Source organism: Emydura macquarii, unplaced genomic scaffold, assembly GCF_026122565.2.
Source record: "Emydura macquarii macquarii isolate MOO-44397 ecotype Brisbane River unplaced genomic scaffold, CSIRO-AGI_Emac_v2 contig_212, whole genome shotgun sequence".
NCBI classification, from domain to species: Eukaryota; Metazoa; Chordata; order Testudines; family Chelidae; genus Emydura; species Emydura macquarii.
The window spans coordinates 6,141,629-6,162,132 of record NW_027130349.1 but is presented as its reverse complement, the minus strand read 5'-3'; the positions used below and the strand labels follow the sequence as shown (position 1 = coordinate 6,162,132).

Here is a 20,504-nt window from a genome sequence, read left to right as displayed (position 1 = left end):
ATTGAATCAAAAACTGCCACTGGGGTGACCACAGCATGGAGAAGGGGGTAGTGGCTTCTAGACTCCAGTACCTCCCTCTCTCCTAGTGATGACTCCGCCCAGAGGTGTAGTACTCTGCCTCAGAGTCAGATCCTGACTGCTCAACTCCTCGGAGACCAGGGTGGTGCGTTGCTCTTCGGAGCCAGCAAAAGGAGCCTGGGTGATGGTTGATCACTGTGGGCTTCCCCTTAGAAGGTACCACACGCTTCCTTGGCAGAGCCTCTAGTGTTCTCTCTCTCAAGGGCAGCACCATGATCTTGATGAGCTTCCTGGCTGCCGCAAAAGTCTCTGGAGTGGAGGATCATTGGAGGTCCTCCTCCTCAAACTCCCAATTGGGGGAGTAGGGGGAAGTTCATAGATAACTGGACTCGACGCACCCCTCTCAGGGGACAGAGTTGATGGCACCATGGCAGTGGGAGCAGTGCATGACTGGCCCGCTCGAGTCGCACTCTATTTATGCTCTTACGCCCCAGTGGTTTGGGCATTGGTGAGCATCCTGTCTGTTTTCTTCTGCTTCTTCCTCGGAACAGGAAAATTAGAGAGGTGCCATGCTCGAATGGATACTGGTGTGCTCCGAACCAAGGCTAACATGCTGGTCACCGGTTCCAACAAGATCAGAGATGGTTGGAGAGCTGCCTCCATGAGGATAAACTTTAACTTCTGTCTCCTCTCGTTTTGAGTTCTAGGACGAAATCTCTGCCAATCTTGCAGCATGTCCTCTAGTGAGTCTCTCCGAGGCACTTGAGGCAGGTCAAGTGTGGATCTCTCCTGAGCATGGGCTTCTTTCAAGCCCTGCACAGTTTAAATCCGAGGGACTGGGGCATGCCCTGGCCCTGGGAAGAAAGGGGAATGGATGATCCCTTATGGCATGTATCTACCACAAACTACCCTAAACTAACTCTAAATAAACATTTAACACTACTCTAACTATTTACAGATAAACAGTGTGGAATGGGACACTTGCAAATCAAGAGAACCGATTCCAGCCAACCATCAGAGGCAGTAATAAACAACTGAAGAGGCAGTGGGTCAGCAGAGCCCTATGTAGCATGCAATGAAGGTGCAACTCCAGGGGGCTCCAGAGCCGACTCTACAGATACCACTAGGGAAAAAAGCCTTCCGGCAACTGTGCACGCGGCGCGCACATCCATTCTTGGAATCAACATGAGTAAGCACTCGAAAAACAACCAACCAATAGCTGACCATCAATAATACTGCTCCTTATGACCCAGTCAATTTTTCTTTGTAACATTTCCACGTGCAGACCACTGCTACTTCACTACAATGCAAAAGGAAATGACAAAAAAAGACAGGTAAAAAAGAAGGCAACAAACAGAGTGAAGTGAGGGGAAGGATTGCAAGGGCAAGACAAGAAAAAAAGAGATTGAGGAAAGAGGAAATTGGAGGAAGAGAAACAGACAAAATATTAGGGCAGATGTAAAGGCAAAGATCAACACTAACCCTGACACTCCACATAAAATGTTCACTCTAAAATTGAAGTAAATTATTACAATTAGATTTTTGGTAGTCCACCAGACTACCATAAAATAAAATCAGTTATCTTCATAATAAATCTGAAGTTCTGAAGAGAAAGCGGTATTTAAAAATTAGGAATCTCTGGTCTCTTGCCCTATCCCTGAGATATTTGCTTAAATTGTGGGAGCGTGGATAACACTTACCCCCATGCTCTAAAGGTCCCAGGAGAAAAACTGAATTTAAAAGTGTCCATAATTAACTTTTCCATGTTGTCTTTTTATGGAATTTAAAAATTATTGATTTCCCATCTACATTTTAAATCAGTTACCAGGTAAGTATTTTAACTCTGTTTTTAAGGGTTAGTAATTTACTCTAAAATCAAGCAACATCCATTTAGCAATATAACCAGTGCTACATCAAATTAGCAATTCAAAAGTTCCCATGATGAAAAACAGTTCTCATGTATACTAACTGTGAATTAAATGTGAAGTTAAGATATGAATGTAAAATTGACATTTCAAGTCTATTTTTATTTGTAGTCTATTGACAAGAACCGAGTATCATTTCAGATGCTGGCAACTGAACCAACTAAGTTCTCCAGTTCCAATGCCCTTATCACCTGGCAAATCAAAATGAGACACACACAAAGGATCTTTGCTTTTTAGGAGAACGTTGCGCTCTTGTAACTTAATGGAAAAGTCTATTTTAAGCTGTAGTGAAGTATAAGATTAAGTGAGACTAAATATTGTTTAGTCTGTTTTAAAATCTTTTTTTCTGTAATGCTTTGTTCCAACTACTAATCAAAAATAGTTTTAAGGCCTTGGTCAATATCACTAGCGCATGGATCAGCATTCATGTCACACTCCCCATCAGTACAAGGCCCAAGCCGGGGAAGCTAATGATCCAACCAGCAGACCAAATTCAGTGATGACTCCTGGTCACGGGCCACCTAAGGCATGCTGCACATATGCTAAGAAGAATATCAGTAGTCAAAGATTCCTAAAGGGAGGAAATGCAGATGTCTGAAATCTAGTCAGATCTAGAAGGGGATTTGCAGCTAGAATACACAAATAATGGGGGGTCAAATGGGAGGAATTGTGAGATTCCAGCTCAAGAAAGGTACATGGGGGGGAGGCGGAGAAAAAATGGAAACAAATAAACCTAATTGAAGTACACTCAGCGAAACCAGAAAAGGGACAGAATGGTACAAATGACTTCATAATTCTGACAGTGCCTATATGGTAGCAGAAATATATTACATAAAGATCAGAACAATGGATGTTTCTGATACTGTTCAACATTTTAGAATACCTATAGAAAATCCTGTATACACATTTTTTTTTTTTTGGTCATAAGAGGAGAAAATGCCCTTAACAATAACTTATTTTATATTTTGAATAATAATTGGAGCTTTTTTACCTGTCAGTTAGGAAGGCACATATAAGATTTTTTGCATCTTTAGAGATATCATTATCATCCGGGAAGGTAAGAGAGTTCTTATGGTTCATAATCTTACTATATGTTCCAACCAAGGAATCCGCATAAAAAGGTGTATCACCTGAAGAAACAGCAATGCAAACGTTAACTATCTGAATATAATGTAAAAATCAAAAGTACTGGAAAGTTTTAATTTAGAACAATTTATTTATCATACACTGTGCCTCTGAAGACTCTCAATGCCCATACACAATTAAAAGTGCATAGATTCTTTTTAAAACTTTAATAAAAATATCTGTTGACAGACCCTAGATTTGAGTTCTATAGCATACCACTTCCTTAAAAAAATGATGTTTGACATGCAACATACAAATTTTTACTTTTGTGCACATTCATTTTAGGCCTTAAGTATAACATAAGTGTTTCCAGACTCTATAGTAAAACAAATGCTTAAGGAAGCCTAAAATGATTGATTATAACATCCTTTAAAAAAAATCTCAGATTTTCAGACAATACATCAAAAGGAAACACAATGAAGCTGTCATTATTTGTCTTTCATATTATTCAAATGACAAGAAACAGATTCGTCACCATATGTCTTGATATATGCTGGTATGCAGCTGAACATCATTCTATGGCTTGACTTTATAATTTCTCTAACTCAACTTTGACATTCCTGCTAATTGGATTATTGTTGAACACTAGGCAGAGTTCGCCTTGTTTGCAATTTTACAAAATTAAAATCAAGAAAAAACACAACATTTTGAGTAGCTCTTGGAGAAAATAAAAGAAGTGCCATTAATGAGACGTGCATATAAAAGCATATGGGGGGCTAAAACGGAAGGTAGAGAAGAGGGGGAGTCTTGGCTGGAAATGGGAGCTTTACCTGCTGAGGAGCTTCAGCTCCAGGAAGCTTCTTTGCACCTCAGCAGCTCTACCCCCACCCTCCACCAGTGTCCCTGGATGCCTATAACGCTGGACAAACTACTCAGTAGTTTTGCCTGGTGAGAAGAGGTTCAAATTGCAGCCAGCCAGCTGTTCTGCTTCTGAATAGCCAGCCAGGCAACTCAAGATTCTATATAGCTAGGCTTTTATCCACCAGACCAAATGAACCACCTCCACCTCCCAACTTCCATGCAGAGCGATGAGGGAATTCTCCATGTGCCTTCTGCCTCACACAGGCCAGGCTGTAGTGTCTGAAGGGTAGTGAGTACAGTGGGAGCTCCTGCTCCACAGCAAATTCCTGCACGAGAGCCCTTTGGTCTCATGGCTCCCTGTGGCTGCACAACCTGCAACCACTCTGAATCAACCCTGTATGCAACCTTCTTTTGAGACAAGAGAAGCTCTGATAGACTGATCTAGAACTTCAAAAGCTTACCTCAGTAGCTCAATCCATGAGGCCCCATGCAAGCAGGAGGTTCGACCTAGCACAAAGCCAGCCAACTGTGCACCAGATTAGAGTACAACACCTACCTGCACAGCCACAGTGCACCACATATCACTAAATTAAATTACTATGATGGCATGATGAGTGAGTGTTATTCACCTTTAAGGCTGAAAGCAGCCAGGAGGGCACATTTTGCTTCTAGGGTGTTTTTGGACACTCTGCGATGTATGTGGAAAACTGCACTGAAACAAGTTTTTTTTGTTTTTGTCTACTGTCAACAAGCTCACATACCACAGTTTGTGAACCCCTGCTCCAAAGAATTTTCAAGTATGGTCAATTCTTGCTCTTGGATCCTCGACTGTGGAACTCCTTTCTGTCAGTCCACCAGTGACTGATTTGGTTGACCCTGGCATGGTTTAAAGTTAATTTCTTTGCTGATTTGGGTTTAAGTAGCAGTCTTGATAAATGGCTACTGCTACAATCTATTACAGACAAATGACTGATATATATTTATAGTTACATAAAAATGCTCAGATGTTGTTGAGTTGGGTGCAACACAATAAATTAAGTCTTATTAATATAGGCTTCCCATTTAGTGAAGAATGTAGTGATTCATTTTATTCAAATCAAACAGGACTGTTAGAGTGCTTACTGTTCAATAAGACTTAAGAAAAGAAGTCTTAAAAGTTTCTAGAGAGTCCACCACTCATGTGCTGACAATATTTTAACAAGGGGCTCTCAATTTTTTTCCTCAGCCTGTGATGAACAGCACATACATGGTATATGCTTGCAAAGAGAAAGTGAATTTATTCATTTATTTGCCCATTTTAAAAAAATGGTCTCTCATAACCATAACCAAGGAAGGAGTCAGCAACACTGGGCCAACTTATATTAAGTGCAATATGCTGGAATTTTCATATTCAGTTTCTGAATAATATACCAGTGTATTAATACAGCAAATAATTCAACTTGTTTCATTTGAAATGGGAGGCAAGGTGAATTGAGATCTTATAGGATCTCATCAGGACTAGGCTTCCCTGCAAAACATTTTTGAAAATACCTGATAGTTGATATATTTTGGTGCATTCTACAGGCAAAAAAAAAAAAAATTGTATCTGGTGGGGAAGTTTTACCAGTATCTAGTGAAGGGAATAAAACTACATCAGAGACAAGGAATTCCTACCAATAGTCCCTTTTACTTAATAACAAAATTAATAACACTAACCCAGAAACTGATGCCTCTGTATAGCATACTTATTTTTGGAAATACTACAATTACTGACAACCAGAATAGCAGGCTAATTCTGAATTAAAATATATGAGAAACAATGTAATTTTAACAAAGTCAAGTAGCAAGTGCAGTCAATTTTACTCATAAAACATTGATGATCTTGTTACTCACCAACAAGCATTTCATACAAGAAGACTCCAACTGACCACCAGTCACATTCTCGTCCATAGTAACCATCACCACCCTGGGATTTTAATACTTCAGGAGAAATATAATCTGGTGTTCCAACAGCTGTATCACATCGTACCATACCTTCCTACAAAGAAAACAAAACAGTCAGGTTCAAATATTTAGAATGGAAATTGCACAATATTTTAAGGGAATATTCATCATCTAGATTAATGCCCCTTTCTCAAACAATGGAGTCTCTGAAAATGTTAGTCTGAGGTGGGCATTTTATCATTTTAAAAATATCTTTTAAATGCAGAACACAACTCCAGATCTGCCAAAGATACATTTTAATGCTATTAAATAACTATTAAACAGCTCTGAAAAAAATCCACAGTAACACAAAAAGCTAAATATTAAAACTTGAAATCCTAAGTAGAGAAACTGCATAAGGGATAAGGGCCGGAAGGAATGGTCCAAGGTTGCTTGTGCCAGTGGAGGAAGAACTGACAAATTAAAGGCAGTCTCTTTTGGCTATGATTTAGAATACTGGATTCATAGTCAGGACCCACTTGCTCATCCCTATTGGTCATACAGTTTTGAAATGATTCTAGGCTCCGCAGGGCAGGGCAAGCTATTCATAGAGAGGGCATTTGCAGAGGCAATTTCATAATGGAAAACTATTGCTTATAACTAATTTTTGTTTAACATATCCCAATTTTAAACCAATACTGCACATGCAATTTTTTTCTGAGTGAAATTAAGTGTATTCCAGACATTGAATTGCCTTTGCAACACCGGTATATGCCAAAGCCTATTTATTGGATGTGGCTCTTTTTTTTTTTTGGTACTCGCAGCTCAGAAATAAAAACAAGAACACCACCTTTCTTCAACAAAATTCATTACCACCTAACTTTCAGGTAAAAACCTAATTAAGTTGAACACATAGGACTAAATTCATGCCTAGGATACTCCACTGAAACCATCTGAGGCAACTCTGAGGAACTGCCTGCACATACGTCCTAAGCCTAGCTCTATTTGCAGGAGCTCTTAGTGCCTTTTATTCATTTACTGTAAAGCAGTTAAATTAAGTTCTTCATTCAAGAGTTCCTGAAAAAGTTTAGCAGGTGTGTTGTATCAGTCACATGTGATCTATCAAGGATCACCTATTTCAAGGTTTTCCCTCAGTATATGTTCATGTATGCAGTATTGTCTGACAGAACAAATCACATCAGCATGTACGGAACAGCAATTTTTTTTTTTAATAGTGCTTGCAAAATTGCTCTGGAAATCATTTATTATTTTATGGCCTCAAGAATATATTCCAACAAAATAATTCTGAGATTTCTTTCACCTGGTCGCTCAACATTAACATTTTTGCTGAGTGAAAGTATGACAAATAAGCACATAAGGGACGCAGCAACTTTGGATACTGGATTATTTCAGAACAAATGACAGAGAAATTGCTGCAGTTTTTTTTTTGTTTTTTTTTTAAACACTTCAGTAACATAACCAAAGACATTAAGGACATAGTCAGTATGCAACCACTGAGACATTGCCATGACCTCAGGTTTTCCTAGGGAACAATTTGGAGTTTGATTCTCCAGAGTACTCTTTAGCACATTAGCAAATATAAATGGTTCCTTCAAATTAAAAAGAGCTTCTATTTATGTTTCTCCTTGCACTGGTTTTGTACCAACAAGTCCTTCAACCACCTGACTCTTTACACTGAGAAGGCTGCAGCAAAAAAAGTTACTTTGCTTCATAACTGTTGTTCTTTGAGATGTGTTGCTCATGTCCATTCCAATTAGGTGTATGCACGCCGTGTGCACTGTCGCCGAAGATTTTTTTCCCCCTAACAGTGCCCGCTGGGTCAGAACAGGCGCTCCCTGGACCGGCACCCACATGGTGTTGTACATAGGGCACTACTGACCGGCTGCCTGCTCAGTTCCTTCTTGCCAGAATGCTCCAACAGAGGAGAAGTCAGGTGGTTATTGGAATGGACGTGAGCAACACATCTCGAAGAACAATTATGAAGGTAAGTAACCATCTTTTCTTCTTTGAGTGCTTGCTCATGTCAATTCCAATTAGGCGACTCCCAAGGTGGAGGGGTAGGAGCTCACAGAATCGCTCACTGAAGCACAGCTGTACCAAATGTGGCGTCATCCTGGGCCTGTTGGTTGATGGCGTAATCACCATAATGCATGGTGAACATGTGAATTGATGACCAAATAGCAGCCCTTCAGATCTCCTGTGTAGAAACGTACATCAGGAATGCTGCCAAAGAGGCCTGAGTCCTTGTGGAGTGTGAAGTTAATGCCAGTGCTGGTACCTTAGCCAGGTCATAACAAGCTCTAATGCAAGAGGTGATCCAAGAAGAGATCCTCTGGGATGATACTGGCAGGCCTTTCATCCTATCAGCTACTGCAATGATTAGTTGGTTTGAAGGTTCGTGCACTCACTCTCGCTCTCTCTATATATCTACATCTATATCTATATAAAGTTAGTGCTCTCCTGACGTCAATGGTGTGAAGGCTTCGCTCTCTGTTGTCAGCATGTGGTTTTGTGAAAACAAAAAACGGGAGGAAGATGTCCTGGTGTGACACACTGCACCCCCATGTACACCCTTATAGTGTAATTGTGTATTGTTTAATGCAAAGTAGGTCATGTAAGATGTTTCTGGAATGCTCATGGCATACTGAACCTTATAGTTATGGTAGCATGTTTGTTGCAATGTCATATGTCTGGTTATGAAGCTCTGCTATGTAATATTCCCAAATATATGTCTCATGGTTTGAGGCAGATCTAGGCAAACACTAAAAGCAGAGAGGTAGTTCATGCCTCATTAAGGCACGCATAAAACAAACCAGCTCTTTCAGAAATCTCTCTCTTCCACTTCCATCTACAAAACAACATCAAGCAACTGAAGGACTGTCCACAGGGGGAGGGCCTGGCTGAAGGAGATCAGCCAGCCTATGGTAAGTATTATCTGACTTTGTAAGGTTTTCTGAAAGTTTAGAATGTGATTTGCTTTTATTTCATCCTGATCAAATTTGACTTATTTTCCTCTGACTCATAATCACTTAAAATATTTCTGTACTTAATAAACTTCTTTGTTTTGTCTAAAGCAACGTATTTGGTTTGAGGTGTGTCAGAGACTCCATTTGAAGTGACAAAGTTGGAACATATCAATTTCTTTGACAAATTAACAAACTAACCTTGAGCTTGCAATGTTCAGTGGGCGGCACTGAACATTGCAAGATAGATGTTCCTTGGTTTGCATCTGGGACTGGGGCTGTTTGCTGGGGTCATTCTATTGCATAATCCATGAGTGGCTGGCCAGAAGCCCTCACTCACTAAACTAAGGAGACTGTGTGTGAGCTGACCCAGGAGTGGGGGTTTACACAGCAGAACAAGTGCAAGACAGGCTCCAGGATTGAGGGATTGGGGTAACACATTTACATGCCAGTCCAGATTGCAGAGGGGAACGTCACACCTGGTTCATGTGAAATTGGAACACCACTGTCAGTAGGAAGGCCGCACGCAGCTGCTTGTCTTTGTGAAAGAGAGCATACGGTGGGTCCGACATTAACGCTTTAGGCTCCGACACTCTCCTGGCTAAGGTTATTGCCACTAGGAACTCTACTTTCCATGAAAGATACAGGAGTGAGCAGGATGCCACGGGCTTGAAGGGGGGCCCCATAAATCTAGTAAGCACTAAATTAAGGTCTCAAGCAGGCATCGGATTCCGTACCAGTGAGTAAAGTCTCTCTAAGACCTTGAGGAAACAGGATGTCAGAGGATCGGCAAACATGGTCCGCCCACCAGCGACCAGGTAGAAAGCAGAAATTACTGCCAGGAGCACTTTTACAGAAGAAATTGCCAGCCCTATCTGTTTCAAGTGCAACAGGTAATCCAAGATGAAAGGGATTGGTGCCTGCATTGGAGACACGTTTTTCTGGGCCGCCCATATGGAGAATCTTTTCCATTTTGCCAGGTAAGCCGCCCTGGTCGATGGCTTCCTGTTACCTAAGAGGACTTTCCCCTTACCGACTCTTAACAGGCAGACTCCCTGGGGTTTAGCCCTGGAGCTTCTACACCGTGAAGTGAAGTGACTCAAGGTTGGGATGTCGGAGGCAGCTGAAGTCTTGCATAATATGATTTGGTACTAAAAGGTAGGGCTCTGGGTGTGGCTTGCAAAAATTCCTGCAGCATTGTGAACCAATTCTGTCTGGCCCAGGCTGGGGCTATAAGTATGACTGATGCCTTTTCGTGTCTGATCTTGAGTAGGACTTTGTGGACAAAAGGGAAAGGGGAAACGCGTACATCAGACCATGTTCCCACGACAGAAGGAACGTGTTTGTGACTGAGCCTGGGCTGCGGTTCTAGAAGGAGCAGACCTGCTGATACTTCCTGTTGAGCTAATTCGCAAATAGATTCCCTTGGGGAACTCCCCACTGCTGGAAGATATTATTCAGGATATCTGGTTGGTTGTGAAGAGACCTGCTGAGATGGTCTGCCAGCACATTTTGTGCCCCTGGAAAGTTAGAAGTCTCCAGGTGGGTGAAATGAGCAATGCAGAAGTCCCACAGCTTGAGAGCTTCTTGGCACAGGGGAGAGGAGCGCACTCCACCTTGTCTGTTTATTTAAAACATCGGTATTGTGTTGTCTGTCATAACTGAAATGCACCTGCGCTCTAGTTGTGGTTGGAAGGTCTGACATGCTTGTTGAACTACTCTCAGTTCTCGGACATTTATGTGGCGGGACAGCTCCTCTTGAGATCAGAGGCTCTGGGTCCTGAGGAAGCCCAGGTGTGCTCCCCAGGCCATTTCTAACGCATCCATCACTATGGCTAGCGATGGCTGTGGTTTGGAAAAGGGAACTCCCATACAAACCAGCCACCCATTTCTCCACCACTGGAAAGAATTGATAACCCAGAGGGGATGAGAAACAACCTTGTCCAGTTTGTTGCAGTTCGGGCAGTAGACCAACTCCAGCCAGGCTTGGAGAGGTCTGAGCCGCAGCCTCATGAGTTGCACCACGTATATGCACGAGGCCATGTGGCCTAACAGCCTCAGATAAACCCTTGCCATTGTATTTGGAAAGTGACTCACATCCCTTATAACGGATTCCAATAGCCTTGAAGCGAAGCTCCAGTAGAGATGTTCTTGCCCATCCCAAGCCCAGCATTGCACCTATGAATTCTATCCTCTGGGTAGGGGATAGAGTCGATTTGGGCATGTTTAGATGGAGGAACAGGTTATCAAATGTTACCCGTACTAGTCTGACTTGTGCCTCCACGTGAGCCCTGGTGTGGCCTTTGATAAGACAATCATCCAGATACGGAAACACCCGCATCTGTTGTCTCCTCAGAAAAGCAGCGACCACCACTATTCACTTGGTGAACACTTGAGGGGCCATTGACAAGCCAAATGGGAGGACAGTGAACAGAGAGTGAGTTGTTTATCACAAATCTGAGAAACCTCCTCTGGAATGGGACCATAGATATGTGAAAATAAGCAACCTCTAGGTTGACCATGTCATACCAGTCTCCCGGATCCAGGGAAGGGATGATCGCAGCCAATGACAGCATGAGAAATTTTATCTTTTTCATTAATTTGTTGATGTTTCACAGGTCCAGAATGGGTCTGAGACCTCCTTTGGCCCTCAGGTTAGGAAATATCAGGAATATTCCTTCCTCTTTGCTCCCACGGGACCTCTTCCATAGCCTTGGCTAGCCTGAGGCATACTACGCCTGTTGCTTCTGCCCCTTTTTCTGGGGTAGTCCTGTCTCTGGGGTTGATAAAATCTCAGGGCAGGTTGTGGCTTAAAGTGCTTCCTTTGAGTGCTCGGGGTAATTCACCCCAAGAACTTTACGGTTGCCCTACAGTCCTTCAGGCTGTGCAACTTTGAATCAGTCTGTTCCGAGAACAGGCCTACACCTTCAAATGGCAGGTCTTGAATGGTTTGCTGTACCTCCAGTGGGGGGCCCAAGACCTGCAGCCAGGAGCATCTCCACATCAGAATCCTTAAAGACATGGTGCAGGAGACTGAGTCAGCTGCATCTAGGGCAGCTTGCAAAGATGTTTTTGCCACTGCCTTCTCCTCCTCCATGATGGCAGCAAACTCCTGCCTGGACTCAGCTGAGAGAGACTCCTTAAATTTTGACATAGCACCCCAGGAATTGAAATTGTATCAGACAAGGATAGCCTGCTGGTTGGCTATGCAAAGCTAGAGCTCTCTTGTAGAGTATACCTTTCTACCAAAGAGCTCCAGCTTCTTAGAGTCTTTGGACTTGGGCATAGGCGCCTGTTGCCCCTACCTTTCCTTGTTGTTCAACACATCCACCACCAGTGACCCTGGATGTGGACACGTGAAGAGGTATTCGTACTTGGTGAATGGGGCAAAATATTTGCGCTCTACTCCTCAGGAGGAGTTACTGATGGGCCCTATTGTCCGGGGGGAGTAGCAGAGGTCCCCAGCCACTGCCTCCTTCAGGGAAGGTGATGAGGATGCTCTAGAGAAAGCTGAGTCCTCGCGTTCCATGGAGTCCTGCAGTTCCCTTGCAGCCTCCCTCGCAGTGCCGTGGATCTCTTCAATGTCATGGTCCACACCAGGATCCGCCCCCCCTTTGGTTCCACGATCAGTTTCCCTCTCGGCACTGTGGGAAGATTGTTGCAATACCGATGGCCTCAAGTTCCTTGTGTGAGAGGTGACGGAGTATGACCTCCTAGATGAGGACCACTGGGTCTGATGGTAAGCCTAGAGAGTCCAAAAGGGCCACTGGGACTGCCAAGATCCCATAAAGGGGTTTTGTCCTTGCCCCTACATACAATGCCATGGGTGCGCCACGCCAGGGGGTGCCTGCTCTGACCCAACAGATGCTGCTAGGGGAAAAAACTTCTGGCGATAGTTCACGACGCATGCACACCCTAACTAGAATCGACGTGAGCGAGCACTTGAAGAAGAATCAATCTTTTCTTCTCAATTTGTGATGAGGCTTCTAGAAGGCAATCATATGTAACTTTTTAAAAATGATCAGCAGGAATACTGCAACTCTAGGCCTGATCCATATTCTATTGAAGTCCATGTAAAGGCTTCTATGGACACTGAATCAGCTCCATAGTGGAATGTGTGTCACTTAATACATATAATGTTCTACAGAAATCATAGTCTGGCAAAATATTTCCTAATTTATTATATGCTTTTGTCTGCCTTGACATTATACACTATGTGCACAGTAACTCATTTTAATATCTGACAGGCTCATCTATAGCTTCCCTAGGGCAAGCAAGGTAGCCAGAAGCCGTCTGCTTTGAGGAGTAAGCCATTCAGAAATGGGGCGAGGGGGAAAATGTCAGGAATTTAGGAGGATGGGGACTCCTTCCCTCCTCATCCTTACAGGAGGAACAATACTATTTATTAAAAAGTACTGTTTTCTTGAGGGGGTGTGAATTAGGCATTGGGTCTCCATTCTCTTAAAATTCCTGTTTCCCCCCCACCACCACTGCTAAATAGCGTAAATCTCCTCAAGCAGATGAAAAAGGAAGCTTGCTCTGCAGTCTAGGTCAATGAGAGGAGCAAAGGGAGGAGGGGAAAAAAAACAAGGAATTTCAGACTCCCACTCACATTTGAAAAACAGGACTTTTTGAGTCCTCTTTTTCCCAAGTTCTTGAGATTTGTTATCCCTGCTGATAAAAGTGGTATGGACTGCAGTCTCAGCAGAAGTGTCAGTACTTTTAGCAATCTCCTTTTAACCAACAGGAAATAGAAAATACAAATGTCCTTTGTTCTCTTGGTACTGAAACTATAGTGCACAATTCAACAATTAATTTTCTACTGTACACATTGTGAAAAATAGTACACACCTGGATATGGAAGGATTTTCTTATGACTAAGGCAAGTATCAAGACACAGGAGACCTAGGTTCTTTTTATGTCTTTGCTACAGAATTTCTTTGTGACTGAAAGACACAATCTCTTTGTGCTTTAACACCCCCATCTTAAAACTGATATAAAAATTTCTCCCTAATTCACAGGGATCCTGTGAGACTTCATTTGTTTACAGATGTGAGTTGCTCAAACACAACAGTGCTAAGCATCAAAGAAAGTCCATCAATTAATCAATAGCAGATGGCAACCCAAAGAGCAACATCCACTGGATGCTTTCCTCAAATACCAATGCTAGATTCAAGCTGTAAATATACCAACCTTGTTCATCTTCATACAAGTACCAAAATCTGCTAGTTTTAAATGACCAGCTTTATCCAGCAGCATGTTATCAGGCTTCACATCTCTGAAAAATATTAGTTATACATAATTTGACAAATTAGTTTTCACTTACCAAACCAAGAAAAGACAACTATTTTTTGTATTAATCATAGCAAGAAGAGACTAAGATACTTAAACTGGCAAGAAGACACTATTAAAAAGGCAACTGTCCCCTTTGCCCCACTCCAATTTTTCAAACTCTCGGTCAAATACCCCCAAATTTCCAAGTATCAGAAAGTATTGCCTCGTCATTAAAGAACTAGACTGAGATGTAGCTTCAGATCAAGAACCTGAGTCTTACTCTTCAAACTCAAATTCCTCATATCCCTTCCTGCAAAGTCCTTCTGCTCTAGATTAATCTAAATACAATTATTTACTTAAAGAACAGGTCACTCTGTGAGTGAAGAAGCTTGGACATTGCACATTCCAACTTGCAGTCATAGGTGGTGAGAACCAAGGTGGTGAGAACCAAGGGGCACTTGAGGATACCCCTCCCTTTATGTCCTTAGTTGGAAGCATGAGACACTCAGGGCACAGATGTGGCCCTCAACAGGCACTGCTGGCTAAAATATTTCGACTTAAGTGCATTGGGAACATGTGCACCACTGGTGGAATATATATGAACAAGCACTTGAACTTTGAAATTCACTACACCAACTAAGTTTTCTAGAACAGAGATTGCTTTTCCCACTTTCTCTCTTCTTTATTCACTTCTTAAATTTAAATAAGCTAAACCAGAAGAAGAGAGTCTACTCTAACCAAAAGCATACTTATACTACCTATAAAGGCTAGTAGCAGCTTCCTCGGTGGTTTAACTTTCTTTCCAACTTTGGGAACACATATGCACTTTTAGAATGATTAATTTATATAATGGGAATTGATTTTGATTATGTTTGATATCACTAATAATTAATTAAGTATAATCATTTTAGCAATATTTGACTCTTGCAGTAGTTCTTTTTGCAAAAGTTTAAGTGTTAATCCTGACCTTCTAGCCAAATTGCAATTTATATATTTACATTGTCCCAAGCTAAAATTACCTCTATTTTCAGTTGAAGCAGTTATTCTTCAGTTCCCAATTAATAAAATCAAAAACCAAAAAACTTACACAAACTCTAACCACAGAATAGCTATTATACTCTACCCCAGATGTGATTATATTACAGTTGTGGCTAAGTGATTCTTAAATGTATACAGTATGCAAAGTATTTTGGGATCCTTCACAATGGAATGCACCTATGTATGTATTTAATTCAAAATTATTCGATTCACTTACGCTGTTTTTACTATACACCTGAAAGTTTGTGTTTAAAATAGCTCTCTTTTCAACTAAAGCAAATATACTAATGTTCCTTTATTTAGTAGTTTTGAGGTTTTATTTCAACTCTATAGCGTACACATATTTTGATTAACAGTCTAGTAGATTAGAATGATAACATTCACCTGTTTTTAATCAGCAAAAATGAAAAATACGGATATATGTAATTTACTAAGAGAAGCTTCTCATTGATTATATAGCCATTTTTGGTTTCTATATCAATCAATGAGTTTTCTTTAGGAAAAAAAGAATAGAAAATTGATGTACCTAGCCACTCTGCCATTCCAATTAAGAAGGGATGGGGAATGAAAGTTGGGAACATGCTATGGGGAAAGATGAGGAACATGCTATGAACGAAAGCATATTTTATGTTGGGTTTTTTGTTGTTGTTGTTTCTGTGGCCCAACTAACAGAGAGAAATAAATACATGTGTAGAGAGTTGAAAAATGATTGCTGTAGTTGCAAATAGTACTTTTCCTTTCCATTACTTGCTCTCTCAATGTCACCTCATTAGTCAGAGACTGAAAGAGCTACTTTATTTACCCGTATATTTATATTTTCTCTGTATCACTTTCATATTTGTACCCTCTTCTCACATCTCTTTGGAGACACAACTAAATTAAATCTATTGGAGTGGATCACCCATGAAGTAGAACAAATATAGAAAGATTGCACCCAATCCTGAGAGTCATTCAACCCTATCATAATGTGAGGATTAATGAGATAACAAGACTGATCAGATATCAGAGGTATATTCTAAATGCAATTTTTGTGATGTGGTCCAGAAGATTAGGGCACTGAGTCTCCTAAATCCCAGTCCAACTTCTATTCCTGGTTCAGTCAGAGACATGTTGTGAAACCTGCAGTAAATCATTCTACTTGTCTGTGACTCTGTCTCCCCTCTTATCCTTTGTCTTCTTGTTCCTATAAATTGTAAACAAATTGGGGCAGGGACTAACCCTTATTATGTGTTTGTATAGTGCCTAGTACAATGGGGTCCTGATCGCTAGGAATTTCTACAATACATATAACAACTAATAATACCAAATAGTGAACACTGCCAAATACTATCATTCGCCAGTTACCAAATCAAGTGCTTTCTCTACTCAAGAAAGAAACCAAACTAAAGATTTTAGTACCAAGGCTTGGGATAATTCATTAGCTCCATTTTGGTTTTGTTTCTATCTCTTATAAAGAGAAATCCTAAAAATCCTAGAAATCCTTGACTCAGGCAGAGAACATAAGACTCAAGTCCTGCCAATTTGCTGAAAATATCTTATTGTGAAGGTTAGCTCAGATTTGCGTTTTCTCACAGTAAAAAATTTTGAAGGTGTGTAGGAGGAATAACCACGCAGCAATAACAGCAGCACCAATTTTAAAACAGATTAAGTAATTCTTATAAAGACATTATGAAAAATAAAGATTAACATAGATCTGATTAACTGTAGTAATTATATATGCACCTGTGAATAAAGCCCATTGAGTGAATTGCATCCAACGCAAGAACAACTTCTGCAGTATAAAATCTTGCCCATTTCTCAGGAACATCATAATTGCTCATTAAATTCACAAGGTCCCCACCAGGCATATATTCCATCACCATGTAAAGGTAACGGTCATCTTGGAATGCATAAAATAACTATAAAAGAAAGCAAACAAAAATAAGTAACTGAGTATATAGTATATCTTAATATAAAAGCTTTTTTATTGTTGCATATTGTATTAATCCAATGAATTTCACTGCAAATGTCTTGACATTTAAATATTAGTAGAATTATTAGAGCCATTCCTGCAGTTTTACGTATTGAAGAATTCCCCTTACAAGGAAGGGGTGCCATTTCTGCTGTATTTTGTCTCTTTATGCTGCTAGACAGGCGTTCTTCTATCAACTCATACACTGTCTGAAAAGTGAGTTAGAAATTTTTTTAAAAAAAGTAAAAATCCTCCTTTATCTGTTGACATAGCTCAAAATAAAAAGTGAATTAAATGTATACACTGTTTGGAAACAATGCAAGCATCTTTAAAGATAATCACTGTCTAGAAAAATACTAACATGATTAGTATCCCAAATTAGTGTCAATAAGGCTTACATGAGTTTGATCCTGAAAGTTTGGTCATTTATACCATAACACTACAAAAATTCAGGCACCATTCTTAAAATTAAGAGTAGTACCACTGAGCAAGTTAACATGTGTAAATCTTTGCAAGACTCAGTCTTTATATTTCAAAGAAGAAAGTGATGCTTGAAAAAAAATGTTCATACTGTAAATTATATAGACTATGCTGCATTTATCACCACAAATCTACAATACCATATTGCAGAATTATGGCTTCTCTCTTCTCATTTCAAATTTTGCATTCAACCTCATTTAACAAAGAGAAAATACAGATATACATCCAACTACTTGTTTTCTGAAAGATATGCTCTACTCGAATAATTGTCATGTACACTGAGGTCACCCAAAGACTTCTTCTCAAGCAGACATGAAAATCTTAACAAAATGATTTTCCCATCTATCAATTCAGAACATAATTTAACATAATTTTACCAAAGAATTACAGCACCTACAATTTTATTTTTTGCAGCTTTCAAATTTTCAGTGGCTTTTCTTAACAAAAAATTTCAACTTAGCTGAAAAGGCAGTTTTGTAAGTTGCTTAGGAAACCAAGTTAGAAATGAAAATGTATATAATTCTTTAGTTATAATGTGATTTATCCAGTGATATAACAATATTTTTAATCATGGCAGGGTGATTTTAACAGTGATATCACTATACCTGAACAACCCAGGGGCTATTAGCAAAAGCCATAATGTCTCTTTCTTCCCAAAAGAATGCAGAATCTGATCTTTTTATCATCTCAAACTTGCTCAGAAGTTTCATAGCGTACACCTTCCTTGAAGATTTATGCCTTACCTTTGAAGATAAAATTAAGATATAGAAAAATAAATTAACTTTCCATACTGACAATCAGTTAAAATATTTAGTTCAATGTTTTTCTGCTTTGAGCATTTTACTTTAATTAACCTGTTTTATACAATTCTTCACTTCTCTTTGGTAAAAATAATCTTTCTATTGATCTACATGATATAAAGTTGAATTTTATAACTACAATAAAACTACTAAAACAGAACAATGTTTGCAGAGAATTAACAATCAAGAACACAATAGTTGCTCTGTAATTTGCATTTATTTGTTTTTAAAAAGGTAAATATTTTTATTTGTTAAATAATGTAAAAAGAAAATGACAAATATTTTGAAGAGCACATTTGCCTTATTTTACATTTCTTCCATCAGCTATCCAACCCAGTGATTCACTATGAGAAGACTTAATAATTCTCTGCACACAAAAGATGATACATGTGGAAAGTGTATGTTCAGGCCTTGGGGGCAGCTCCTCAGCTGGTGTAAGCTGTCAGAACCTATTGACTTCAATGAGCCTATGACAATTTACACCAGCTGAAGAGCTGCATCTCAAATTCCTAAAGTTGCAGTGGCCAGGACTACCATAAAGAGAGTGTACTGAGCCTCTGGGCAGAGAAAATGCATATTGAACTGAGATGTTTCTGCATGTGAGAGTATTAAAAGTTAGGATCCTAGAAAACTTTCTTTCAAATAATTAAATTCTCACTAGGCTATACAGTCCCTATATTACAAGATCAGTGTAATATCTTTTAAAGTATCTTATTACAAATAAAAGATAAGTAGCACTGAGTAACATAAAACAAAATCCAATCCTTTTTACATTCTGAAATATAACCTACCAACTGAACTTCCCCAAATGCACCTCTACCAATCACCTTCACCACTTCATAATCTTCAGCTTTCATGCGCAAATCTCTGATTTTATTAATTGTGTCTTTATCTGTGTAAAGAGAAAAAATATAAAGCATGAAAACAGAGCAATTAATTACTAAAACCTTCAGTGACTTTCTATATAGGTTATTACAGAACTACACATTAAAAATATTAGTAAGGAACTTTCATATTAAGAAAATCTTTCAAATGTATTTGATTTAACACAAAAATCAATTCACATTTCATTTATTTGTAACTATTTTTGTAACATCTGATGCTTATTAAAAGATATATTTCTTCTTATTGGAAATCTGTATTCTGAGCCTGTGATCTCACTTTCATTACCATGGTAACAGAAAACTGTCACACAGTACAACTTCATTGCAGGATCAAGCTAAGGAAGAAGCAGAGTTTAAATAGTGAAAGCTCTCATTCAAAACAAATATCTGAAACAGCTACTAGAATGCAGAAATTCTGCATCTAGGGTGAGCTGCCTGTATACAGAACAGCATAAAAGGCCATTGCTTAAAGGGCACATATGTAAAAGATCTGAGAAATCATCATACCATATAGGTATAAAATACACTTAAACAAGTTACTTATAAAACGAACAACCACTTGAAAAAGTGGATTTTAATTTAAAACATGCAATGGGAATCATTATAATTATTTATATAAACCTGTCATTCTATAAACTACAATAATTTACAAACTCCCAGTGGGCAGATATTTTAATTCCAAATTTGGTCATAGATTAAAAAACAGGCTATTTTAATCCATATGGGTCAACACTGGCATGAGATTACATAGAAAAGCTTCACATTTTGGTAAAAGTACAGAACAGCTATTAAACAGCCCCGTTTCTAATAAAACATTCACAGCAATAATCCTGTTTTATTTCCAGAATAGAATTTTAGACCAAAAAGGAAAAGTTTTGAAAGAATTGTGAGGGGAGGAACTGACATTGCTGTAGTCCACATTTTTTTAAAATAATTATTTGGCATGCTAATGAAAATGACTATTAGTGTCCTACATACAGAGCATGTTTAAAAATAAAAGATGCACACAAATTAATTTTCATATAAAAAGGACCAATTTAAAATAAAGCAGCAGGAATGCAGCTGAATTTCAGTAACAAGAGGTTTTATTAAAACTCCATACCTTGTTTTGATTACTTATATTTAAATATTCTTTCCCCTTGCTTTCTAAGATAAACCCATGGTTTACAGAGAGATATATACCACACACAGATTTTAATAAATTAGGCTACAGAAATATAGAATTACAAGTGTAATTCAGATTCTGTAAAATGGTTAGTAAACTGCATAAGATCTAATTTAAGTTATTTGACTATTCGAGCAAGGTGACTTGGTCTAAGGCT

The 20,504-nt window shown here is 39.4% G+C and overlaps 1 protein-coding gene across 5 annotated transcripts in view; it reads right to left on the bottom strand.

The window, feature by feature from the left end:
* The window catches only part of ROCK1 (Rho associated coiled-coil containing protein kinase 1), a 165,532-nt gene that overhangs the window by 94,086 nt on the left and 50,942 nt on the right, over positions 1-20,504 (bottom strand). For all 5 annotated transcript variants that reach the window (XR_010919512.1, XM_067546875.1, XM_067546883.1 and 2 more), the window contains exons 3-8: positions 19,090-19,190; positions 18,104-18,241; positions 16,790-16,965; positions 13,949-14,033; positions 5,742-5,886; positions 2,935-3,073 (exon numbers count right to left, since the gene is read on the bottom strand). Coding sequence is in view for 4 of the 5 variants with exons in the window: in XM_067546875.1 (XP_067402976.1) it covers positions 2,935-3,073; positions 5,742-5,886; positions 13,949-14,033; positions 16,790-16,965; positions 18,104-18,241; positions 19,090-19,190 (784 nt within the window). In the remaining variant the exon portion in view is untranslated. The remainder of the gene's footprint in view (positions 1-2,934; positions 3,074-5,741; positions 5,887-13,948; positions 14,034-16,789; positions 16,966-18,103; positions 18,242-19,089; positions 19,191-20,504) is intronic.